This window comes from Atractosteus spatula, chromosome 7 (assembly GCF_055471065.1).
Source record: "Atractosteus spatula isolate fAtrSpa1 chromosome 7, fAtrSpa1.hap1, whole genome shotgun sequence".
Classification (NCBI taxonomy): domain Eukaryota; kingdom Metazoa; phylum Chordata; class Actinopteri; order Semionotiformes; family Lepisosteidae; genus Atractosteus; species Atractosteus spatula.
In genome coordinates this window covers 13,292,703-13,319,340 of record NC_142712.1, presented here as the reverse complement: position 1 = coordinate 13,319,340, position 26,638 = coordinate 13,292,703, and the positions used below count along the sequence as shown (strand labels likewise).

General features: G+C 39.4%; 2 protein-coding genes across 3 annotated transcripts; both read left to right on the top strand.

The window, feature by feature from the left end:
* Positions 1-365: 365 nt before the first annotated feature.
* Positions 366-16,709, top strand: LOC148830513 (E3 ubiquitin ligase RNF121). Its single transcript, XM_088920959.1, has 9 exons — positions 366-497; positions 3,095-3,132; positions 3,859-4,000; positions 6,203-6,357; positions 6,654-6,761; positions 6,914-7,034; positions 7,575-7,708; positions 12,748-12,849; positions 15,822-16,709. The coding sequence occupies exons 1-9, from the start codon at positions 429-431 to the stop codon at positions 15,940-15,942; spliced, it is 990 nt and encodes a 329-aa protein (XP_088777085.1). The 5' UTR covers positions 366-428; the 3' UTR covers positions 15,943-16,709.
* A 2,557-nt stretch (positions 16,710-19,266) lies between these two features.
* Positions 19,267-26,501, top strand: LOC148830512 (interleukin-1 receptor type 2-like). Of its 2 annotated transcripts, XM_088921342.1 has the most exons (7): positions 19,267-19,475; positions 20,458-20,535; positions 21,123-21,176; positions 21,904-22,036; positions 23,529-23,665; positions 24,204-24,226; positions 25,708-26,501. In XM_088921342.1, exons 1-7 carry the CDS (start codon positions 19,442-19,444, stop codon positions 25,783-25,785), a joined length of 537 nt encoding a protein of 178 aa, XP_088777468.1. In that variant the 5' UTR covers positions 19,267-19,441; the 3' UTR covers positions 25,786-26,501. The 2 variants fall into 2 exon arrangements, with proteins under 2 accessions (XP_088777468.1, XP_088777469.1); XM_088921343.1 differs by lacking the exon at positions 24,204-24,226.
* Positions 26,502-26,638: the final 137 nt, after the last annotated feature.

The window sequence follows — 26,638 nt, the reverse complement described above, 5'->3', positions numbered from 1 at the left end:
GTAACACATCAGCTCTTTAAGTTTGCAGTAATGTCGGTGTTGCAGGGACAAATGATATTCTGCTCTCTTACTTGTCTTTGACATCATTTTTTAACATTTATGGGACACTGATGCTCAAAACTGTACATGAAAACTGAAGTGCTCTTGCGAGTGTTCAAACAGCAACGCACGCTCGTTGGACGGAAATACGTGATACAATAAATTGCAGTCTTTTCCTTTTCTTAACGTGATGCGATCCGCAATCCAATTCCCACCCCCCAATCTACACCTACTACAACACTCCTTCTCCAGCCTTTTCCCGGATGTGATTGGCTGACGGGCTGCAGCCTGAGAAGGAATAGGGATTCAGTCCAGCCCTGTGATTGGCCGTCGCCCTTCCCAACCCGGAAGGTGCCGGCTAAAGCTACTCGCCGCTGGTGCTCCCGAAGATGGCGGGGGTGTTTGAGGTGGAGGTTGATGGAGTTGAGCACGATCACGGTGACCACGATGAACCACAGGTCAGGGGATCCTAATTGTTACACCCAGGCGGATTAGGGGTCGTGGACGATCGCTCCGTTACCTTCCCAGTTTGCGTTTTTAGCTCGAGTTTCATGACTTGGAAGCGTGTAGGACAGAAGTTGCCTTCAGCACCCTGAATCAGTGTGATTATCAACACGAATTCATGTCTTTAAAAAAACGGAAGAGAACTTAAGTCCTTGTCTCTGTCTTCGTTGCACTTCTTTTCTGGCTGGGGTATCACAATGTTTTAGTTTTCTGATAGTAAACCTTGGTTTTGTTATCTAGTCGGTGGAGGCCAGATGCGATTCATTAGTGATAACAAGGCACGAAACCCCCAAATCAAACCATTAAAATTTTGTAACTAGACTGCATTTTAGCGATTTGCATGCGGCATCAAGGTTAGAAATAGCAGCATAAACCGGTCTGGATGCTGGTCGAATATCTTGTATATCTGATCTGATCAGGAAGGTTGGACTAAGCTGGAGAACACAGGTATGCCTTCACTCCGTGAAAAATTCTCCTGATGACACTAAAGTCGGGAATCGAATAGATTAGTGATGTGTGTTTTTAACCCGCCCCAGATTAGTAATAGTTTTATTCTCAAGGTTTACAGAAGTCCATTTTGTTTTAAGTGCTGTTATCTGTCTCAACACACCTTTGTACTGGGTGTTTCTGAACATTTTTTGTTTTAGGATCGTGTTGATTTATTTAGCTATGTGTATGAATATGTCCCCGATGCTGAACTGATGCTTTGGCCCGGCTGGCATATAGAACTGCATTTTTGTTTTCAGACGTGTGCATTCATCCACCTAGATGATGTGGCAGCTGGTGCAAAGGTTACTTTAGGTTAGACTTAAGCTCGTTTCAATTGCTTTGTACTCTTCACATTGAAGAGAGAAAGAAATGCAAAGGTGGGTTAATTTACATTTATTTGCCAGAAACGTTCGCCTTTAAAGGAGGCGCCCAGAGGGGACCATATGTCATCGCTTTGTTGGAACAGAGGGACGTACACGCTCGGTTGAAACCTGCTCGTCGTCACGTGGTTTTGCCTAATGAAAACTGTTGGGCAGCTAACAGGAGAAACTCTGAGAGAGAATGGGCTGCGACACGGTTCATTTCGTTTAGGGGGCGGGGACGTTTTGAGGTTTTGTCCTGTGAAAGGACACGGTTTATTATGATCGCACACTGTGGAACTGAAAAAGGTGCGTTATCTGGTCCGTTGTTTCCCAGTCTGCATCCTGGAGTACCCTGCGTCTTCGAGTTCTCATTCCAGCTGAGCTGATCCTTAATTAAAATTGTTAAACCTTTAGTCAAACTATACAGATCGTCAAAAGAAACCGTTCACTCTGATGCACGGTTTTAGATAAAAGCGTACAGATGACGAACACTGAATAAGTGTTCTCCACTTCATGTTGATCAGTTGATCTTTCACGATTGGTTGTTTAACTCCCCTTGTTCGTGTGAGAGGTGATAGGGCACGATGATGTGAATTACACTGTGAAATGTCAATCTTGGGGAAAAACTGAAATGAACCAGCATCGCCCCACTTCTTAGTGCCTTCTTGTTATCAGTATGTTGGAGCAATGCTTCAGGCAGACTCGCCAGCAGTAGACTCGTGGACTTTAGCTGTCAAGTTTCTGTGTTGACCACTACCCTGCTGGATGTCAGAGAGCACGACACTGATGTGCAGAACGATATGCTGATTGTTGTGTGTGACAGACCAATCGATAGGGAGGTGCGAGTGTGCAGTTCGCTGAGTGACTTGTTGCTCCAAACTCCACTTCTAATGACTGATGATGACCAAGACCGCATGATTACACTATACATTAATCAGCGCACAACCCCAGGTTGCTACTGTAATGTTGGCTTTCTTAATTAAAATCTGTTATGCAGAGGATGCACTCCTCAGCAGGAACGAGAACCTTTTGCACTTTTAGTGGGTAATCTGGAATGACATGTGACATCTAGGGCACAGAGACCAGTGAACAGGCATTTGCTTGTCCAGGCTTTATGGAACAACTGTGACAGAATCCCACAATTCAGAATCATCAGCACCAACGTTTCCAACTGGGGGAGAATATCCAACACCTAGCTTTGAGAAAAAAGAGCCTACTGGTTGCCGATTCCTGGATGAGCTGATGAGCTAAAACTGTTATGCAATGGAACTGTGGAAATCCTGGTCTTAGAGAGTAGTTTTGAATGAGACAATTTGTGCACAAACCCAGCCCTGTAGTAGTGAGGGCAAATAAAGGTATCCTATTGTATATCACAATCTGTTAGAATAGTAAGTCTGTTTTTTTCTGAATTAATACCTAACTTTATACTTCCAAGGTGCAGTGTTGTATATAATTTAAATTGACACCCTTGCATTGTGTAGATAAGGCACTGAAGGCCTTTGTGAAATGGTTTCCTTCTTATTCTGATGTCTTGCTTCTGTCTTTCACTTCAGTTCGCTTCTGTTTAGCTGTGCAGTGCAAGTATTTAGGTTGTTTACCAATGGCGGACTTCTTCGTTAATTAATTTGTGTGTAGGTCACTGTGTGCGACTACATTTGTTGATTTCTAATTATTTCCCCGATTACACCTTCCATTTCCAGGTTGATATGTCACAGCTGTCGCCAGAGGAGAAATGGAGGTGAGTCATTATTATTATTTCTGCACTTAAGAGGCTTACTTTCTAAAAACATTTTCGTCAAGATTTATGCACTTAGCATACACTTAAATGGGTGTGAGATTTACATCTTCAGTTCTTAGAGTGTGATCATTTATGCAGGTGTACCTGTAAAAAAAATGCATCATATTTGACAGGAAAATGGGAAGTAAGCTGTCATTTTTTGCTTGGAAAACTGAGCAGAAATAGTTTGACGTATCATTAAAGAATGCTGTTCTTTATTAAATTCTTGATTTTGTTTTCTTGTAGCATTTTCTTTCTGTTAGTCACTCTGAAATTTGCAGCATTAAAGATTGTGCACATACATATGTGTGCCCTGTGAGGGACTGGCATCCTGTCCAGGATAGAGTCCCTCCTTGATCTGTCTGCTTCTGAAGAAGATGCCCCTAACGATTAACTGGCGTTCTTGTAATGAATGCTTGGATGGATGTATTTCTGAAAGCAGCTTTGTGTGCCAGTGTAGTGTTGTTTCCTGGAGGACAGGAATTCTTTCTGCAAGAAAAGCAGATTATTTTGCTCAGGCACACAGGAGTGTAGCTGAACTATCCCTATTTTAGCCAAGCCCCAGAATGACAGGAGTCTGTTAAAAATAGTTTGATGGAAGTATTGTGTGGGCTCTGCAACATGTGTGCTGAAGTCTCTTTTTCTCTGCTCCACATGTTGACATGGGTGTGTGTGTGTGTGTTACAGATTGGAGCATGCCAGGATGCACGCCAAGCACCGCGGACATGAGGCCATGCACGCGGAGATGGTCCTCATTCTCATCGTCACCCTGGTCATCGCCCAGCTGCTACTGGTGCAGTGGAAGCAGAGGCACCCCAGGTCTTACAATGTGAGCGCCCTTTCTCATACTTCGGCTCCCAACATGGTGGACCCCTTTCACAGCAGAACACCAGGACCATAGAGCAATCTTGGATAGTGGGCGCTGGACTGACAGACTGATTAGGCCAGGCAATGAAGGTCCAAGATTGGGGTTAAACAAGGGTTTCTTTATGCTGTTTATTCAGCGTGCAATTTTTTTTTTAAAAGCAAGGGAAAATAATTGAACAAGTAGAGAGTAGAGTAGTTTATTGCCATATGTACACGTACATTGGAAATAGCGCTGATCGCTCGGGACATACACAGTACAACAGACAACACCACACAATGTAGACAGCAGGAACAAGAAATATGTTGTGGAATAATAAATATGTAGTAGAGAGATCAAAAAAAATGGTTGACCATCTAAAAAGTGTATAGTGCAGATGTGTATTAAGGCACTGCAGTTAGCTGTTGAGGATGTGCACTACAGTGGGATAGAAGCTGTACTTGAGTCTAGTGGTCCTTGCTTTAACAGTGAAAATCAGGGATCCTGAATGATGGATTGGGTTTTATTGTGACAGCAGATGGTGTGGATCTCACTGATTGATGGTAAATCACAATCTATAATCCCCTGTGCCGTTGCCACAAGCCTTTGTAGTGCGTCTCTGTCATGCATGGTAAAATTACTGTACTGCACAGTGATGCCACTAGTGAGGACGCTTTCTATGCTGCTGCGGTAAAGGTTCATGAGGAGCTGCTTCCCCATACTGCATTTCTTTAAGCACTGCAGGAAGTGCAAGCGCTGTTGTGCCCTTTTCAGGTTAGCTATTGTGAGACAAAGCCAAGTCGGTGGAACAAGGCAGCATAATAAATGCTGACTTGTTTCAGCAGAATAAATAGCACATCTGACTGCAAAAAAAATTCATTCAAAAGAACATTCCATAGCTGCTGCAGTTTCAAGTTGTGCCACTAGAGGGGGTCAAATTCAACGTCCTGTACAGTAGAGTCACGTAAACTCTGTGAACTTGTTAAACTGAAATCGAAGTTGAACGTCTACATCAAAAACCTGTAATTGAACAAGTTTAATTTTCTATAATTTTTTTAGGGAAGCTTATTTTACACCACTAAAACGTTAATATTCACAAACATATAACGATATTTCCGGAAACGTCAAGTCTGTTACACGTAAATGTATTTTTTTTTTCATTTGATCACACACAAAATATATGCAGTACCTTCTGAGTAACAGTCTTGGTAGAATGCTGGAAAACTTTTTAAAGGTCTACTAGTATTCACAATTTGAATAAAAGGACTTAAATGTTAGATAAGGAAACATATGTTGAAAATTAAGAAACTCTATCGGGCGAGTCATTATTATTATTTCTGTCGTTTAGCTTTGTTTTATGAATGCTTCCTTATAGTATGTAGAACAGGAGTGTTAAACTCAATCCCCGGAGAGCCTAGTGTCCTCCTACAGTATGTAATCAGTTACATATTTTGTCCATTTTTTTAATTAGCTGCATAATTTAATACCTCTCAACCAACCTCTGAGGGATTAATGAGTAACTTTTGATAAAGGTAAGTGTAATGAAAACTCGAAAACAGTTCTATTTACTGGCTGATATTTGTTGATGCAAAAAATATTAGCCTCTAAACAAGAAATAAAGCATGTGTACACACTTCAAGATCATATTGTGTTTCTTCAGGTTTCTAAGTACTGTCAGCCCTGTTCAGTGTTGTCCTGTTTTTAGAGCTGTCCTTATCCTGATACAACTGGTGAACCTGTGCCATGTTTGTGTGTGTATATACACACTGTGAGCCCATAGTCTTTTGTCAGTAGTATTTGTCAGCCCTGTTCAGTGTTTCCCTGTGCTAACGGCTTTTCCTTATCCTCATACAGCTGGTGACCCCGTGACAGACGTGGGTGTACGTATACACACTGTGAGCCCATAGTTTTTCTTCAGTACTAGCTGTCAGCCCTGTTCAGTGTTGCACTGTGGAAAGAGCTGTCCTTACCCTGATACAGCTCTTGACCCTGTTCCAGATGTGTGTGTGTGTATATACACACTGAGAGCACAAAGTCTTTCTTCAGTACTGTCAGCCCTGTTCAGTAAAGATGCGCGGTAAAACCGGTATACCATGGTTCTTTAGTCAGGCGGTACGTACCGTATCGGTATGCTCATAGTCTTTCTTTGATACTAGCTGTCTGCCCCGTTGTCTTGCCCTGGTACAGCTGGTGACCCTGTTCCAGATGTGGGTGGTACCCCTGTACTTCACCACCAAGCTGCACTGGTGGAGGTTCCTGGTGACCTGGTTCGTCTTCTCGGCGGTCACAGCCTTGGTTACCTTCAGAGCGACGCGTAAGCCACTCAACTGCACAACTCCCAGGTAAAAAGACGCCTCCGGGGGGTATCGCCATTACTTACGAACTGCTGAGAGGACGTTACTTTTCCACGATCAAGAAGTCTGGGTTTAAACTTGTTTCTACCTTTTATGAAGCAGAATTGTACCATGTATGATGGCTCCAAAGTTTTAAATGGGATTTAAATGGGAGACAGTAGACAAAATGTTAGGTGTTAAAAATGTTTTTAAAAATACTAAACATCTTCTTAATGATATGCTAGGCCTCCCACCTGTTCAGTAGAGGCCAGTGTAACAATGTAACTTCTCTCTTCTCCGAATAGGTTGGTTTACAAATGGTTCCTGTTGCTCTACAAATTAAGCTACACGATTGGGATTGTGGGATATGCTGCTGTCATGTTTACCTTGTTTGGCATAAACTTAATATTCAGGTAGGTGACACCATGTTTTTTTTCATGGTCAGCATTTAATTGAAGAAGCAAAGCCACCTCTTTTTCAATTAAATTGTTAATTTTAACAAGGAATGTGGGATTGTTTTTTTATAGTGGTGTAATAAACAAGTTCAAACATTTTTCCCCCACAGAATAAAGCCTGAAGACGCTATGGACTTTGGTGTGTCCCTCCTCTTCTATGGCCTCTATTATGGCGTTCTGGGCCGTGACTTTGCTGAAATGTGTGCAGACTTCATGGCGTCCACAGTAGGGGTAAGGAAGTCGCACTGGTGAGCGACATTTGAGATGTAAAGAGATGGAGGCAGACGAAGTCCCTACGCCACCTCCCCCTTACAACATGTCAACTAGTTTAATGGCTGAGAATCTACTGTTTAAGCCAAGAGAGCTGCAACCGAAAATTGTAATTATGTTCTTTAACTTTAAAACCTCTTAACTCTTACAATATCTCATCCGTGCTGTAGTGATGATACGAATGGGGAAACTTTCAGTGAATTCAGTTTACACTGGGTATTTTCACAATAGTCAAGCCTTTTTTTTTATCATGCCTGAACAGATGCCTCTACACAAGTCATTCTTTTCTAAATAATTCAGTACTCACAGAATTTCTAGGCTTGTCATAAGTAATAAATCAATCCTAATGGAGTATAATTTAAAGCTTAAGATAGCTGTCAATATTTTAAACTAAAATTGTAAAATTTTAGGTTGACCAATAAGCCAAAACCTAATTAGCTTTAGTATATTAGGTGGCTTCACCAGTCATTTTCCGTAACGCTGTGTGTCTTTGGGTCTCAGTATTACAGTGCTTCAGGAATGCCCACCAAGCACCTGTCTGATAATATCTGCGCAGTGTGTGGACAACAGATCCTGGTGGATGTAAGCGAGGAGGGAATCATCGAGAATACCTACAGACTATCCTGCAACCATGTGTATCCTTTCCTTGGCTTTGCCCTGGTCCTCTGTGTAAACTGATAATGGGAACATCCAGGTCCTCAAGCTATCAGTTGTGGGATGCTTTGCAGCCAGACATGACACAGGCTTCCAGGCAGATTGAGCTTGGTGGTAAATTAACTAAATATAAGATGGGGAAACAAACTTGAATAAGCTACCTAAGCACTTTCATCTTCTCGATATGGGGAAGCGAAATAAAACAAAACAAAATAAAATGGCAACAGTATTAGGCAGTATCTTTAAAAATGCTAGAATTTAAATGGAGGAATGTTTAAATTGTTCGATGATCAAGTGCGACTTCATCTTGAATAGTGTACAGTTTTGGTCATTGGACTACAAAAATAACGCTACTTGACCAGAGATGGCTAGGAGGGGATATGATCTGAGTATTTACAATCCTGCATGGCACTGACAGAGTCACTACAGAGGACGTCTTCAGAATCCACGGCGAATCAAAAACCCAGGCCATCTGCTTGGAAGTGTATTAACAATTGAGAATTAGAAACCCTTTCTTACCCCAAGAGTGGTGGGAGTGTGGAACAAGCTGTCGTCAAAGCTGATACCCTGGCTTACTTTAGAAATTAGATTAACTAGCTACGAGCAAGCAAATTCTCTAAATGAGCAGAATGATCTATTCTCATTTGTAACCTTTCGTATGTTCTAACATCAGTTGTTTTAGAGCTATGTTGGGATTTTCAGTATAGAAAATCCTTAGTATTGATCTATTACCGATTTCCTTGTCACTCTTAGTCTAGTAATGAGATGTTTGGAAGCTATTAAGCGGCTCCTATACTGGTGAGAAGAATGTTTAGTATTTCCTTCATATACCTCTCTGAGATTTATTATTGGAAAGCAGCCTGGTGTCCAAAAAGCAAAAAGAAAATTTTTTCTATCGCACTCCTTTAGACTCTTCCTGGCAGATATGAAGGTGTCTTATCCCCAAAATAAATTATCTTATTGATAAGACTGTAAGTTTGCCAGTAAAACAGTTGCATCAGAGATCTGAAATAAATAGACCTTCTTCCGCAAGTTTATCGTGCTCACATTTCCGTCTATACTTAAATGCTGACGGTAATTTTTGCAACACTGCTTTTACGCAGAGCTGTGCACACAAGGAACAAAATGAAACGTGTGAGTGTACCGCAATCACAGTCGTGTATAATGACGTAGCTAAAATACCTGTAAAGCATATATTTTTAAATTCGTAATTTCCCAAACAGTTTCCATTTCCGTCTTTTGCTTAACTAGTAACTTGTATTCTTAATCAAATAATGAGGACAGACATGGGGCAAAACTGACTTTTAAATGTTAGAAGGGAAAATCCCTCTGTGTTTGAAAAGGTAGCTGACATTTTAAAACAACTTGCTGAACCATCCATTCTATGAACTGCAGGAAAGCCTTGCAGTTCTGACTGTAAAAGCAGGCTGAATTGGTCTGAATAGGTTTGCAAAAACAATTTGGTTGAAATTAAAATTCCTGAGGGAATTAATTTTGGTGATCTAAACATAGAATTTTAATGCAGAATATCCATGCCTGTACAGGGGCAAAAAGGTGTGTAGATCTGTTGGGAAAGATGCATGATGGTGTTAATGTACTGGAACATTTAGAAATTAAAATTAGTAAATTGCGAGAGAACTTTAATGGCTACTTGGAGTCAATCGGACAAAATCTGCACACCAATTTAGAGCATGCCATGTGCAATTTTATTATTACAACGGCAAAACAAAAAGGCAACAAAAAGTAATATTTGAATCAATCTGCCTGGAGATAAAGGGCTGATCGTTCACTCGGGGATTCCAAATTCATAAGTAATGTGAAGGTTTAAATACATTATGACACCTTGTAAGTTAAAATGGTCTCAGATTCAAATGTGTATGTTCTCAAAGACAGTGCATCTTTGGTTTAGCTCATGACAGTAATTTAATCAACAGTGTTTGGAATGAGAGTTCCACTGGCCAGGCTATTTGATATGCAGTCCCACAGAGAGAGAGAGAGCGCTGACTCGATTCATTGCAGCTATGCCCAGGCTTTTTCCTCTGGCTCAACCCCAGCCTCCGTCCTCTCAGCTTTCAGAAAGAAAGACAAGTTTTGTTAACCCAGTGCTGAATGTTGGCTGCCCTTGAGCACAAAGAATTCCACTTTGATCTTAAGTGGCTTTCCACCAGTTTGTGCACAAAGTCTGACTTTGTTTCTGCTCCAGGCGGAAGTGGGGAGAAATTCTGCTTGCTCTGGGGTGTAGCACTGCTACTGAATTTTTTATTAATTAAATGAATGACTTACACTTATATAGCGCTTTTCTAGACACTCCACTGAAAGTGCTTTACAGGTAATGGGGACTCCCCTCCACCACCACCAATGTGCAGCATCCACCTGGATGATGTGACGGCAGCCATAATGCACCAGTGTGCTCACCACACACCAGCTGTCAGTGGGGAGGAGAGAAGAGTGATGAAGCCAGTTCCTAGATTGGGATTATTAGGAGAATTGGTAAAGGCCGGGGGAAATTTGGTCAAGACACTGGGGTAACACCTCTACCCCTTTCGAGAAACGTTCTGGGATTTTTGCTGACCAAAGCAAGTTGGGACCTCAGGTCAAGTCTCATGGTGCCATCACTAAAGTGGGACACTAGGACCCACACAGAGCCCCCTCCTGGTCCCACTTACATGTCTTTTAGTAGCAACTTTAGCTTTCCCAGGAGGTCTGCCATGCTGGTACTGACCAAGCCCACACCTGCTGAGCCCCACTGGGTTGCCAGTTGTGAGTTGCAAGGTGATATAGCTATAATTAGGCTTGCCAGGAAAAGTCCAACTGTATTCATTTTGCTTATGTGCCGAGATCACAATTGGCTGGCCATTGGCAAGATTTCTCTTGTTTTGGTTGCTCTGTTTCTTGAAGCTGGTCGAGTGACACGGCTAGTTAGTGTCAGGTTGGCAGCTTGAGTTAAGAGCCAAGAATTAGCAAGGTTACATTGTTGGACAGGACCTTTTAAGTCCAGCGAGTAGGGTTGTAACGTCATCAGGTGTAGTGTCTTTGCCCTAGCAGGTTCCTCATTGGTTGATCGTGCTTGATTGACAGGATACCTCCAGCTAGAGCTCTGCCTTGATGGTCCCCTCCTCCTTGCCTACTTGGGCTTACAGAGAAAGAAGCTCTGAGTGTTGGGCCCTTCATCACTGCATATGTCAAGAGGGAGCCTGATTTATGAATTGGATCTGATCCTGGTTTGTTTTAGAGTCAGACATGCTGCTTTTCAGAGAGGCCCCTCTCAGACACATTCCTACACGCCGGAATAAACGGAGCATGCGTTATTGTTTGTTCAAGACAACAAAAAGAGTATTCGAAATTTTTGTAACATTTTTCTTCAGTGTAATGAACCTTGCTGCTCCATACCAATGATGTAAACTATTATTGCACAACGTATTGTATCCTGAGGCAGAACTCTAAAAGTGTATGCTTCTGTCTTGTGTAACATAGTATGAAACTCCCTTCTCCATGATGTGGTTTCTAAGTAAAGCTTCATGCGTTTCATAGAAGTCAAATAATTCTGATGTAAAAATCAGAACATACATACTTCCTACTTTCCTTTGTGTGGTTTTGGTTGAACTTTGGGAGGAACCCTAGAGAGAACTGTTTATTCTTAACCTTTTGAAACATTTATATATAACCTTGTTTTATCAATGTCATTCCCTCAGAAATCTGTGAAACTGACCTTATGACCTTCATTCTGTATCCTTAGAATACAAAGCAGATCACCCTCCACAGAAATGAAAATAGTTTAAAAAAAAAACACATGGACAAGGATTAGGGTAACATCACAGGCAATGATGTGGTGCCTAGTGGAGAGTGATTTGAGCTCTTTTCCTCCGATTCCAAATAGGAGACCCAGCAATGAGGATTTCAGTTTCAAAACCAAGTGCTGTATATCGCAGGATGGTTTCAATAATCTTCAGAATGCTTTTTCTTCTTTAGAGATAATTTGTAATTTATAGCAAAGATTTTTCTTCAGTTGGTTAATTCTTATTCAGATAATTTCTTACCTTCTTCATGTTAAGTTCTCCTTACGTTCTATAATGAATAATGCAGCTTAAAGTAAACTGAGTCTATGTTTAATTCTGAATATGAATTTCCAAGAGCTATATCGGTGTTCTATTGCAGAATCACATCTTGGGTAACAAGCAGGATGTGACTAAAGTCCGTCTGCCTCAATCTCTGTAATTTGGCATTTTTTTGCTTGCTTTTTAACTAGTTTGAGTTCATTTCTGCCTCCAACTTACTGATAATGCTAAAACGTCTTCGTAGAAATTAAGCTGTGGTTTTGGGTGATTGCTTCAAATTAGTTCCGATTATATTAAATATGGCTGATTAGGTGTTATAAAAAAGATTGAATAAATTGTCTAAAGGATATTTTTATTAAATACAAGTAAAAAATGACAGTGTTTCATATGTCATGAATCTTAAATGGCTTGTGTATGCTTCATATGCATATTCAAAATACCATTAACATTAGGATGCTTGCTGGTTTTATATATTATTAACACTACAAACAACAGGAGGCCACTACTAAACTCTCCTTCTGGTTAGTTTTCAACCAGTAGTTTCCTGAAAAAAGCCACGGTGCCAGTTTAAACAATATGACAGGTTTATCTTGTTCCAAACTCTCACCTTTTGTGTAAAGGGTCATGTTCTTAGTGTTAGGTGTATGTTTACATATAGTTTCTAATTGTCTCCTGTTTTTAACAATGAATAATTCTGATATAAAATATCCTCTTGCTAATCCCCTATGCTGCAGTGCTTCAGATGGTCAATATCAATCATGTCAAGTGATAAAATAACCATAATTTGGCTTTGGAGACAGAACTGCACCAAGTGATTGGGTGTTGAAGTTACAGCCATGAGGTGTTTAAGAACATTCATTCTGTCTGGAATGTGATGAGCTTAAGATTTCTCCAAGTCAGTACTTGGCAATCTGTGTAGACCTTTGCCATCTTTTGTTACACCACCTTAACCCCTCTCTCTTTAGATTCCATGAGTTCTGTATACGAGGCTGGTGTATTGTGGGAAAGAAGCAGACCTGCCCGTACTGCAAGGAGAAGGTGGACCTCAAGAGGATGTTCAGCAATCCGTATCCTTTGGATTATTGTTTGTCGTCAAGCTCCTCCGCTGGTGCAGGTCCAGTGCAATGTGGAGTTAACACATGGACGTTTAATTTGTTCAAGCCTTCTGAACACCTGGAGTGTGGCATTGAGGCCCACTGTCTGATAGACACGACAGTCAGGATTCCTGGAGGATAAATAAGCTTGAAAATTGAGCAGACAAGCTGGGGAGCTGCAAAATTTAACGAAACATGGACTTTAGCTGGATTTCTTTAGGGAATTGAGCGAGTTTCATTTGAAGAAATCCAACTCAATTAAAACTTTTTTTTTACTTCATAAAGAAGTACAAATTACATACAATGAGCTTCAATTCTTGTGAAGCTATGAATTTAACTTCCTCTTTGTGAGGCCAGTGAGGACGTTGTCCGTTTATAAAAAAGGGCCACATGAGTTCTTACGTGGGCTGGTTTCCAGCAGATTTTAAATGATAATTTTAGCATTGATATTTGTAGACTGTATGGCAGCATTTTACTCCATTTACATACTGCAAACCTGCAGTCTGCATGTCTAAAATATGGGCACTTGAGGGCATTGCTCAGCCCACATCTGTGTGTTCTTATTTAGTATTTTATATGATCATCTTACCAGTTTTATCACGTGACATTTAAAGGTCTGTGGAATTTTTTTATGCTGTTTGTGTAGAGTCATATTCTTAACCACATATAGACCTGAACTGACTTTAAGTAGTTGGTCATGTGAACTCATGTGATTAATATAAGGTCATAGTTTGAAGTAAGCTAATATTTATATCAATAGCCTTACTCTTAACATATCTATACTACAGAAATATTTTTTTATGTATGTTTTTATTAGGAGCCAAGGTTTGAACAGTTAGTCAACCACAGTGCAATGTAGATTATTCTATAGGTAAACTACAGTGTATACATATTCCACTTGTTTTATATGATTGGTTTATTATACAGAACAAAATGAGTCTGAAAACAAGTAAAAGCACATCTTAATTTGCTTTTGCTAGCTCTGTAGTCATTTCAGCAGAGCTTGCCCTAAGAATTTTTAACAAAATCTTGGAAATTTAGCTTATTGATATCTTAACTCTGCTTTTCTTATTGGATTGTCATCTGGTTACAAAGCTGTAGGGAAATTATAATTTGTATTTTGTTGTCCTTGGGGAAAAATAAAAATTATGAAAAAAAGGCTTGGGTTGCAAAACATGGCAGACCTCTGAGGAAAAATAAGTCTTAAAATAAGCATCAGAGAGGAGAAGCACATTGCAAAACATTCAAACATTCATATGTCAGCTTTGTACCTTACAGCCGGTGAGGACATAGCTGCTGAGTAATATGTATCTGATGCTGTTCCTGATACGAGACCATTTATCCAGAATAGAAACTAGTAATTATTTGCAATAATTACACTTTATCTGAACCTTGTGTCCTAACTAGGATTTATAATTAAACTTTTCTATAAATTGCATTAACAACATGACATGATTGATTTGTTTTAAATTACGTTTGTTTAATTTGTTTAAAAGTAAGTTTGACTTACTTGACAATGGATTCTTTAAAGTTTTGGTTCTCTAGTGACATATGCAAGATTTGATTTACAAGTGCTTCCTTCTTGCCTTGCAGTTTAGCAGTATCCTGGGTTATTGGATAAAATATAAGATTAAACAAATTCTTTTTGGCCTTAATAGTTTCTCCACGCCTAGAATAGTTTCTCCACTCCCACTGTTTTTTGAAGTACATTATATGCCATGATTTTACATCGCTTTTGTTTTAGAAAAAATGTAGCTGACTAATTCTAATTTAGGAGAAATGCCAGTCTGTCATTGTATTATGCGATCTTGTTCAAGCTGTTGTAAAATGGTTTGAGGACTCTGGACTAGACAGTTTTGTAATAGTATTGAAGGTTAATTTTGAAAGCAAAAGGGCCATGCTTTTTGTGGACCGTTATAAACTCCTCTGGCTGTTAAGCTGATACTCGTGAGAATTTTCACAACAGGTGATGTAAGCTATACAGTATGTGGTCAGAAGATACAGACACCTGCACCCATGCACACCCCAGAACACTTGTATCACTTGGTGAGGAAAAGCTGACTCATGTGTGGTTCAAAAAAGAGCTTAGCTATTTTTCATGCAAGTTTCTGTATGATTTTATGTGTATACTGTTCGGTTTAAACAACCTGAATTTTTTATAGTTGGTGTGTGAAATGTTGTGGTAATTTGTTAAAAACAATTCCAATAAAGTGGGGTACCTTAGTTCTGACTTGTTACTTTTGGAACACCACCTAGTAATTGACACTCGAGTCCTTTAAATTTGATTGACATTGTAATACCTCGCTTACAAATATATGTGCTTTCTCCACAGTGGTGAACATAGTCAGTAATTTGGTGGTAATTTTTTTTACATCTCCAATACGTGAATACTATAGGGCAGATGACTGTCATTTCCTATGTCGCACAATGTGTCCTTTCTAAGAGTTTTTCTGTTGGTGTGGTGTTGTTTGCTATGCATGGGTGTCTTACTGACACAGAACAAGATCAACAGGTAACCTTTTTAAAACAATTAACGTGTGCAGGTATTTCAGTAATTTCCCATCACTATTTTGTATTTTAAGCACTTTTGTGAAGAAAACAACCAGTCGATATTCTAACACTTCTGTATTTTGTCAAACTTCCATTTTTTATGAACAACAGAATTTCTTTTAACTCTGAATCCTGACAAGGTATTGTAAAACAGTATTTTGTAGGCTTCCCCCTCCCCCCCCCATCAGAGTTATTTTGTTGTTGTTGGTTTTTTTTTTAAATCCTAAACAGACAACACCACAGTATTTGTTTGATTAGTTTAAAATGACCAGATTTTTTGGGGTTTACTGGTACTAAGATTTTTGAATATTCTGATAGAATGTTTTGGTTTGTGGAGCTGTAATATCCTTAATATGTTGTAGAACATTGTGACTTCCTTAACTGCACACAACTAGCTGGGAGAGGCCTCATGTCATGTATGGACAGCTGCTGGACTGGCTACGCTACTTGGTTGCTTGGCAACCTGTAATCATTGGCCTAGTGCAGGGAATCAACTACACCCTGGGACTTGAGTAGATATGGATCCCAAGAGAGAGATCACGTGTTGGGCACAGTATCTGGACGGAGTCTTCAGACCGCCGACTGTGTTGCAAACAACTTGGCTTGTTGGACAAACTCATTGGGGGGAAAGTAGGACTTAATAATGGACTAGAATATATATATGTACATATATATACAAATCTGTATTTAAAAAGAATGGAAATTTTACCAGCAGTTTGGGTTCCAATATTCCAGGTTTTTTGTTTCTTGTTTGTACACAATACCACTTGGGACTTACTCATTCAGGATTTTTTTAATGAAACGAACGCATTGAGAGAATTAAGGAACTGTTTCATTTTAAACCTGTCAGCAGTATTGAAATGTTTCTAAACTTGTTTGACTTCTGGAAAATGTTTGTCTGTCTGTTCTTCAGCACCGTCTTGTGATTTAACAGTCCGTTTCACCCGTTTTAAATATGACTGTAACAGATTCCCAACTAAAGCTCCCTCCCCATAAAAAAAAAATCCTCACTGAAGAATCTGGTTTGCTGAACCTGAGCAACCCTTGGCTCAGCCATTTTCACCTCCAAAGTGCTTCCACAGAGCATTTCCACAAAAAAGCAATATTGTATAAGTGACCTGCATTAGAAAAGCCTCTTACGTGTGGTGCACAAAAATGTTGATGCATTTGCCAATATAAACTGTTTTTAAAAAAGCTTTTAACTGAAGTGTTTATGCCATGATGGAAAATTCCCCAATCCTAAAGGGTTTAGTGTTAATTTAGTAAAGAAACTTTTTTCTGGATTCTTTGTGCACGTTTCTTAATGTTCCACTGCTATATGAAGAAACTGGCACTCATGAGGACCGAAAAAGTTCAGGAAGGCCAAAGGTGACTTCGGAATCAGGGAATGCGTTCGTTAGAGTCACAAGTCTGTGAAATACAAGCCAGCTTGAGTGCCGTTTTTTTCATATCGTTTGATACTCTTGGCCACAGCAGTAACTGACACTTGCAAAGTTCTTACATGTTTACCTTCATTTCTCAAAAGTGATTATAGACTTTTTCCTTGCTTAACTGAGCAAATTTTGCCATGGTCATTCAGGAATTCCAAACTTTTGCCCATGCTCCTTATATTTATTGTTATCATGGACGCTCATGTGTTTACTTATAATTGATGACAAAAGGTAAATGAGATAATATACTAGTTAACTGTGAGAACATCTAACAAATACAATTTTAAACTTCTTTTAGTGTTCTAACACCATGTCATACACATTTCTGCCTTTTGACTAACCTGGGCTTCAGGCTGAAATCTGCTTGCTTTGGGTGTTCATTTTATTGAAAATGATGAATTAACATTTTCAATGCAGTTCACTTAAGATTATATGTACAGATATCATGTAATTTAAATATTAAGTGTTTATAGATATGTTTATAGAGTTTAAAGCACAGATAATAATGAAAAACCTGGTTTCAAGGAGGTGTACTCAGACTTTTGACTGGTACTGTATATATTCCTTAGGACAGCAAGATGTCAGTGATGTGCTGTTTAATACAATAAAAAAATATGTTCAGTGCCTTAAGATAAGAACTAGCCCTGGGCTATTTTCACAAATAAGAATGCTAATGCAGAGAGAGAAGTCTCCAATTGCACTTTGAAATCAAAACAGGTTTAATTCCTCTGACATATTTAGGGAACACATTTTAGGTACAGTAAATGAACCTTTGAATATTAAAAGACATTAAACCGTTTCCCAACCAATTGTGTCCTGGGAGTCTCAAAGCCCTTTGTCCTGCAAACACAAAGTACAAGTGTGTGGCTGTGCTGACGGCAAAACCGATATGCAGGAATGGTGAGTTAGATTTGACACATGGATCATGGATTCATATAGTCTGTAGGCCTGGATACTGCTGAATTTTGAACCAACTGTACATTTAAGAGGGAAGATTACTTGATGAGCAGGGTACAATTATCAGTGAGGTACCTGACAAAAGCATAAGCCACTTTTTGCTGATGTGATTTTTAGTTCTATTGGTGGAAATAAGGTGTTTTACAGGCAGCCCTTCATTTAGCTACTTGCACTCAAATGAGGAGGCCAGAGGAACCATTTAGTTACTTTGTAGGTTTTCTGATGTTATTCTATTAACACTCAGCATTTACAGAGATCTCATGTCTCTTGGATAACTCTGATGCAAATGGAATTTAAATTGCCATAGTAGTGCCACATTTTATCTTGCATTTTGTTTTTGTTTTTTAATCTGTATCCCACAAAACAGCCTGGAGTCAAGATGCAATGAGTCAAGAGTAGTGTATATGACATTTGTGAGCTCCCAGCTACCTCACTGGTTAAAAGCAGTCAGGACTCCCTTCCCATCTCATTTAAGCCTACATTTTACACAGCTACCGTACTTCTCAGGTATGACTATGGAAAAGCCCATTCAATCTTTCATCATTGGGAAGCCTCTTATCGTTCCCAATATCCCAGAAATATACGGACTCCGCTGAGCACACGGGTACGTGCATTTTAGAAATACCGATTTAAACAAACTCAGGGAACGGCGAGACGGCTGTGCTGATTCCCATGCTGACGACATCGTACTGTCTTCCGAAACACGTGAATTGGAAAAGATGTTTTCGTAGAGATTATGCGCATTGGGACGTTTGTTTATTTTTTTGTCCTGCTTAATACAATTGTTATACTGAAGGTCTCGGTTTTTGAACCCTCCCAGAAAGCGTACACATTTCTGTTTGTGACTGAGATCAAGTTCAGCTTCCTTTATAAGAATTATTATTCGGGGTGGTCCAGAGATCGTCTTAGATCCTCAATAAGTGTTCATGCAATGTAAATCAAACTTAACACTTTAAGAGAAACAACGTTTATCGAAAGATAAAAGCGTGTACTTAGTGTTAAACTCCTTGTCTTTTTTTGGCTGACTTTTCTTGAATTGTTTCTCATATTGTTGCAAAAAAAAATTTGCTTCTCCCACATAGTGTTTTAGGTCTTTCCTAACGTCTGGAACAGGGGTAGGCTAATTAAAACCTGTGCTGAATTTAAATAATTCCTAGATATTCAGCAATTTGTTCAGTGGATAATTAAAATATGAATTATTCATGTAATTGTGGTGCTTTAAGGATGTTATAGTTATATCCACAATAATTTCTTACACTATTTTCACTGTTGGCTTTAGCAGCAGATAGTACTGTACTGAGTTCCTGAATTGTATAACGTCATTCAGTGACGTCGTTAAATATCGCACATATTCATGTATTCCCATGTTTACTGTAATTTATTATTCATTGAAAATTTGCATTTACGGCAATTCTAGGCTATAATGTTTCAGGTAGGAAACTTTGACGTGACACCTGTAAAGCAACCACGCAGCGTTTTCTCACGTTGTTCTCTACTTTGTTCTATGTGTGTTTGAGGGGAAGTAACCGCATTCCTCATACATACAAAAAGAGCTGCCACTGGCCGCTGTAGCTCACAAGCACTGAGCATTCACACCAGATCGCCAACTACTAACTAGAGGCAGCAGCATGACCTGTGAGCGGTTCACCAGCACTCACGCAGGTAAAGACCGACTACTTATAATTACATTGCTTGTCTTGTTAGCTAGGTTTTCTGACTTTTTCTACGTTATTCTCAAATTCTTTTTGGATGCCTTTTTAAATGTGGTTATGAGTGATAGCCTGTGAGTTCCCATGAAAAACTCGAACATTAATGTATCTTTCTTTCACGTTTTAATATATTTAATTGCAATGTTTGTGATTACAATTAGAGCAAACAAAAATGTTGAATAAATGGATTTAACAAACGTGTTATGGTTTGATCGAAATTAGTATGTTTATAAGAATATGGGATGTTTTAGGAGATATATACTGTAGAACTAAAACTGAGGTTTTACTGGTTTTAAAGTAAATCAATCAGCAAAAAAAAATCTAAAACTGCAGAGTGCTTTGAAATCCTTGAAATAATGTATAGGTCCTAGGTTGTATATAAAACTACACCAAGTAGTCGAATGACTGTAAAAGGTAACAAGTCATTTAACATTTAGTAATAGGTGATCACAGTAGCTCCTCATTGCTGTTTAGATCCTTTAAAAAGTCAAATTTAACCCTAAGTGTATCATGTATTATCTCAAAAGGAGAAAGACCAAGTTACATGTTCCTGTTGATTAACACTTCAGCTGCATTAGGTACAGGGCAGCAGAACATAATACCATATATAGCATTTATAATTAACCAACATCTTTCCACTCAGAGGAGCATGTGAAGCTAACTTTGACCGTAGAGCACAGAACAGTCCAACCTAGAATGGTTTGTGGTTTGTTTGCTGTCTATTGGGTTTCACACTCAGTCACATTTGACTGCCTGAGAAACCGTATAGAATTTGAGTCAAAAACCACGCGAAGGGACAAAAAAAAGTGAGAAAGGCACAGTTGAACGTTTGCATCAAATTTGCATGATTGCACAGAGTTTTCTCAAGACAAGAAATGGGACCTTCCTCACTGGTTTGATGGCCTGTTTCTGAAGCTCATGTGGTTTTTCCTTAGGTACTGGGTCCTTGAGACTGTTCATGACCGCGGCTCTGTGCAACTCCCTCTGCCTCCTGCTGGTGGAATCCTCCTCAGGTCTGTCTCCAGCCATCTTGCAGTTCATTCAGCAGCTCGTGCGCCTGAGAGCCAGGGCTTCCATTGGAATTTCCTTTCATGCACTCTCTTAAGTTACATGAGGGAACTCATTCTCTTTTGAATAAGTCTTTTTTACTGATATTTCATCATGCAAGACAAAATAATATATGGAAAAGGTTAAATTATATCAGGTCTTGTGTGCATATCCATTAAACTACAGTATATTAAATACAAATTAGAAAGGTATCAAAGTGAATTTATTTAATTTCACCCATTTAACACCTTTCCCCAATATTAGCTTGCTGACAAATTTAAGAGCACCTCAAAATATTAAGGGCCAGATTCATCTACCTCATTTTTAAATGACTTAAGTCATTAGAAATAACACTTAAAATAACAAGTTTTGTAGCACATTTGTTTTAAAAAGTCTTTCTGTTTTTATAGTATTTTTTATTTTGCTTGAAGACCTAGTGTAAGAAATATAGAGCAGCAAAGATGGGATTTCAGAAGAGCAGTAAAAATCAAGTACATTCTAACTTCAGGTACCATTTGATTTATCAGCTAATTGTTTTTATTTTTTCTGTCAGTGGCACCTCCAAAAATAATAGAGCCAAGAAGATCTCAAGTCAAGGCTGCAGTGGGTAAGGTTATCCATTTCTTTCCTTATTCTGTAGTGCATACAATGAGTGTTATTAAAACCTTTTAGTATTCTTTTAATTGAAACTGGTGTATTAATTTACATTCATATTAGTTTGTGTCCCTTTCCGCTTTTCTTGTTCAAAGAGCTCTAATAAGTTAGTTAAGTAAGATCTGCCTTCTGATGTGACTTCTCAAATCCTGCTGCAATACAAACTGTTCTCTACTTATAGTTAGAATAAGCTTGGCTGTCTGACAAAGTACTTCGCACCTGACAAGCTAGTGAGACAGGTTTTTGTTCTTACAATTTTCTGTTTCCAGCTTGTACTTTACCATTGGAAATCTCTATAGCCAAATGACTGATTTCCATACGACACTTTAAAGGATAAAATAGTCAACACTAATGTGCATTATTGAATGTCTATTCTCTTTTCATTGCTATGCAATAGTCGGGCATGAAAAATTGCAGAAATAGGTTTATTACTGTACATTTAATTTATAATAGGACAAGAAGTTCACAGAGCACAAAGAATTAGCATGAAACCAGTCTTGCATTTGATTGACAATTCATTTTAAGGCTACTTCATGCTTACATAGAGTGCAGAAATACAGTATGGGGCCAGTGAAATGATGTTATCAGCGGCATGGTAGCAAAGCACAGGGCTCAGCTGAACTTTAGCTTTCAAGCCTTAAAATGGAGCTTACAGATCATTCTTGTGGGTATGTGTCTAGGAAAGCCTCTAGTCATTCCGTGCAAGGCTGATCCTGGATTCCCTGATGACTTCAGTCTCATCTACTGGCTGGCGAACAGAACCTTCATTGAAACTGCATACCCCAAAAACAATATCAAGGAAAGTGAAGAGAAGTGAGTGCTCTTTCATTGCTTCTTTCAAAAAGCCAGTTCCTGAATAGAACAAGTGCAAGCAGCATTAGACTGCATGTCTCCTCTGTGCAGCCTAGGCATTCAAATAACTGACAGACTTCTTCATACTGTCTCAGTAGCGCTGCTGTGTAAGCCACAACTTCTCCATCTGTAGGACCTTGTAGGTGCATGTCCTCAGAAGGCACATTTCAGATGTCTGGAGAGCAGAAATTCAGATAGGCAGGATGTGGCAGAGGTTCAAAGCACAGCCAGTTCAAAGTGTTGATGTTTGCAGTAGCACGTTGTGGTCTCTGACAAGTGACAGCATCAGAACAGCTTGTACAGGTCTTCCATACCCTTTTGTACAAATTACGTCAGTTGGTTCTCTTGTGTGTTCCTCCAGTGACTATGACTCAATACTTCATGAGCTGGGTAAGGAGCGGACGGTGGGATTCCCGAAATAAAATCTACCTGTCCAGAGAATGGTTGAGTTCTGGTATTTTGGCATGGTAGCGTTTCTGGATGCTGTCTTTTGCTTTTGCAAAAAGGACAATGTACCCACATTGGGTTACACAACCTGCTAACCATGTAAAGAAACCTGTCACTTGGCTTCTTCCTGACAATACTAGGTAGCAAGAGGTCCACATGATTCACTTTATTCCATCAGTAGATAGGTGGCAGTAAGTTCCCCCTGGTGCAGAACCTATCAACCTAATGCCCCACTATATGGGGTCCAGGGACACTGTGCTGTAGGAAGTGTCATCCTTCATGTGAAACATGAAACTGAAGTCCTGGCTACTCGGTTGTTAAACTATTCCCAATAAGGGTGTTAATTCCAGGCTCCTGTCTTAATTCCACTTTTGTCTAGTTAGTATAATCTTGTTTCCCTACATTTCCCCCTTAATTCAGTTAGTGAAGCAGTTTCTCACTTCTCCACCTGTTCTGCTGTGTAGTAGGGACACTGCCTGTGTTTCAGGTGGGTGCAGCACTTCATTGGTACATAGTAAAGAGAAATGATTAAGTACTGTGCTCTTGTGCCACAGTCCTGACTAGCTCTTTTGGTAGCGCATGAGACTCAATCTCAGGGTAGTGGGTTCGTGTCCCATGTTGGGCACCAGGTCCTCCATGTTGGAGGTTAGGCACAAGGCTAACAACCCTGTCCCGCAAGAAAACAATGTTACAGTAACAGCAACAGGATGTTGTTGCCCCTATGTGCTGGAAGGCATAACGGGCGAACATCCATCTTGTGCCACAGTACATACCGCATAAATGAGAGTGTGCCCTAATAAAAACATCAGTTGCCTGGACCTGAGGCAGAGAAAATACTACTGCAGCTTCCGTCTTAATTCTAAGTTATTCCTTTTTAGTTTTGCTTAATTTTGAAATGAGGAAACATGGTTTTTCGGTTCTTGTTAAAACCCAAATGTCCATTAAATTAAATATGATGAATATTAATCTTTTAATTGATGTGCCCTCTTCTTCATTTTGTTTCTAGGACATACACAAAAGACGGTGTAAACTACATCCAAAGAGACCTGATGTTTGAAAAGGTAGCCAAAAAGGATTTAAGAAGTGTCTTCACTTGTGTCGTCAATAATCCAGCTGGCATTGTCACACAAACCATCAAACTGGGTAAGCAATACTGTTTTGTTATCTGTGACAGACTTCTCTGCAGTAATTTCCATGACTGTTCCAAAATCCTAAAAAATTTAAACTCAATTTTGAGTAATTGGGCACTTTTACAGCTAAATGGGAAAAAAGACCAGAATAAGCTGCCTCTGGGTAGCACAAATTGCATAGATACAGTATTTTATGCGGTCAAAACGAAAACTTGTTGTTTTGGTTGTTTTACTACTTATATATTGTGTATACCAAGCATTTCAGTTTTAGGAGCAGGCTACCTGTATTCCACAGTTGTGAACATGGAAATGTGCTATGCAGTAGAGGAGGAGATACTATTTAAAATTGCTACAAGCACCACCCCTAAATTAAACTGTTGCATTTATGGCTCCTTTGAGTTAGTAAATCAAGAGTACATGTAACACTCTTATGTTAAGAATGGTTCATGTAGTGAAATGTAAAATATTTTGTATATGATGGATCCTGTTCGGGTAACTGTGTATAATTTAAGACTGCAATAAATCCTGAAAAAGGCCAATTTTCTTCACAGTTAATGTACAAAGGAGACGTATGGTAAGTAAGTTTTTCTCATACTGCCTTGTAATGTTAAGCTCTTTAAATAAGCAACTTTTTCCTGCAAGAGACTGAGCTTTCATACAGTCTGTATATAGCACTGACAGGAAAGAGTGTTTGCATAAGCCTAATTTGCTTTGTGATTTTCTCAATTATAAGTAAAAACAAAATGTACAAAGTTAGGCTCCTGGAACTTGTTTCTGGCTGCTTTTATAAGCCAAGGAAGACTTGGCAAAAATACAATGTAAAATGTAGTATGAGGCCACATGTTTGAAAATTAGCAAAGAATTAATCTCTGAATCTGAACTGACTTTTGCTGCAACACAGTTAGCTAGCTGACATGCCCTATAGGGAAGATTGTGCATGAATATGGGGACAGGTTTCAGACTAAGGAGTGAGAGATAACTTGGTGACTGCAGTTAGCTGCAGAGAAGGGCGAGCACAAGTCACATGGGTTACATCCCCCAGATCCTGCTGGGTCTAACCTCTTCTGGACCGTACATAGATCAGAGTACTGACAGCCTGGTACATAGGTAATGGCAGATTTGATGGACTTTAGGAGTCCACTCCCTGCAGTAAAGTGAAATAATGATAGTGGGGGACCCAATAAAAGTACAGAGAGTGTAGCGTGTCTGAGTGATATTGTCCAGGCTCTGAACTTCCTTGACTGAAAAGATCGGGATTAGGATTAATTCAGTTGTCACAGTTCAATGGAATTATAGGATGATCATACTGTGAGACAAATTTAAAAATCCCAGGGCGTTTCTCGAAAAGAGTAGGGGTGAAACCCCGGCGTCCTGGCCAAATTTCCTATGCCTCCTAATAATCCCCCTCTATGAATTGGCTACATTACTTTGTTCTCCTCCCACCCTGCCCCTCCGATGGCGGGCGGAGCGACACGCCGGTTGGAGTATTCTCGGTCGCATTTAATGGCAACGTCAGCTCAAAGATTTGTTTCAAACCACCAAATGGAGACGGGTATGCTGACAAGCGGATCCTGCTGATGCGGGATTAACTCTAGGATGAGAGAGAGAGATACTGTGAGACAAATTTGAGGATTTATTTTATAAACCTAGGAGCAGAATATCTACTTTGGTCTGTTCTGGACCACAGCTGCCACATGCAAGGCCAGGGAAGCAAGAGGGATCATGGAGATTTAGCTCATTACAAATAGTGGCAAAGGAAGTCGTTCTTGAGTAATTGGGACGTATACAAGAGGTGGTGTGGTGGTACAGATTATAGTGGAACCACAGGGGCCTCAGTGAATTAGTCAATTCTAGACTTGGAATGGTTGAGGAATATCGAAACAAGGGAACTGGAGGGCACAGAACTCAGAACAACTGTGTTGCAGAAGTAGGCAGGGTCTGTGTGATTATTTTTGTGTTATGCCTTAGCAGTGCATGTGTCTTGTGGAATCATTCTTGTGCTAATTACCCTCCTTCCTATGTTTGAATGTATACACATCACTTTTGTTTCCATAGCTGAAATGCGATTCCAGCAGAGACAGTAAACAGCTCACACTAATGAATAAGGTGTCAACATTCCAGACGGAGATGTAAAAAGGGCTTCCCATCCATTTGCAGTCCTAGGAATCTTCAACCTGTGTAACTGAAAGCAACCACAAGTAATACAGTACATGGCAGATGGATTCATCTTGCAAAAAGTACTGTAGTGTTTCTGAAACAACTCTATATAATTGATGTCAAGTGTAATTACATTTCTGGATTTCATTGCATTTGATTAAAATCTCAAAATAACCTTAACACTGACAGTGTTTAAATCATACTAGAATGAACAGTGTTCTAAGAAGGAATATGCAGCCCACCACATCCGTGAGGTTATCAATAATGGATCAATCTCATTTTCTGAAGACTCTCCAAGTGCCACATCTATGGGTGCGTATTTTGGTTTAGGCATCAAATCATTGTATATGAAGGCATGTGACTATGATTTCAGTGTAAAAAAATCTTATCAAAATTTAAACCTGGGTTCGAGATCAGGGTTTAATGTGGTGCTGGTCTTTGAACATTCTATGACAATTCCCTTTTTTAGCAAGTCTTACAAAATGACTGCAATAGTTTACATTAGGCTTTTATTTGTGTATTTTACCGCTTATGTGCTGTACAGTTTATGCCAATTATTCAGTGTTCCTCTGTGGCTTCCTTATTGTCTGAGGAAAAAAGTGAATCAACACCTATATTAGAAATGGATTCTGCCATGAAGGGCCAGTATCCGTACTGTAAAAGAACTTCCTTAATAAAAAAAAACTGATGGGTATCAGTCCTATTTTCTTTTCAGCTGGTTCATTATTGAAAGAACAGGGCATGTTTAATACACATTTGAAATCTATTAATCTGGAAGGAGTGATTTAAATGACCAAGGGCAAATGAGCAAAAAGTATCTGCGTAAATT

Excerpts from the sequence above, each read along its gene's own strand:
- LOC148830513 (XM_088920959.1), top strand. The coding sequence starts at position 429 with ATGGCGGGGGTGTTTGAGGTGGAGGTTGATGGAGTTGAGCACGATCAC. Across the intron at positions 4,001-6,202 it reads GGCACCCCAGGTCTTACAAT|CTGGTGACCCTGTTCCAGAT; the intron begins GTGAGCGCCCTT and ends GCCCTGGTACAG. Across the intron at positions 12,850-15,821 it reads AAGAGGATGTTCAGCAATCC|CTGGGAGAGGCCTCATGTCA; the intron begins GTATCCTTTGGA and ends GCACACAACTAG.
- LOC148830512 (XM_088921342.1), top strand. The coding sequence starts at position 19,442 with ATGACCTGTGAGCGGTTCACCAGCACTCACGCAG. Across the intron at positions 21,177-21,903 it reads TCAAGTCAAGGCTGCAGTGG|GAAAGCCTCTAGTCATTCCG; the intron begins GTAAGGTTATCC and ends GTATGTGTCTAG. Across the intron at positions 24,227-25,707 it reads ATGTACAAAGGAGACGTATG|CTGAAATGCGATTCCAGCAG; the intron begins GTAAGTAAGTTT and ends TTGTTTCCATAG.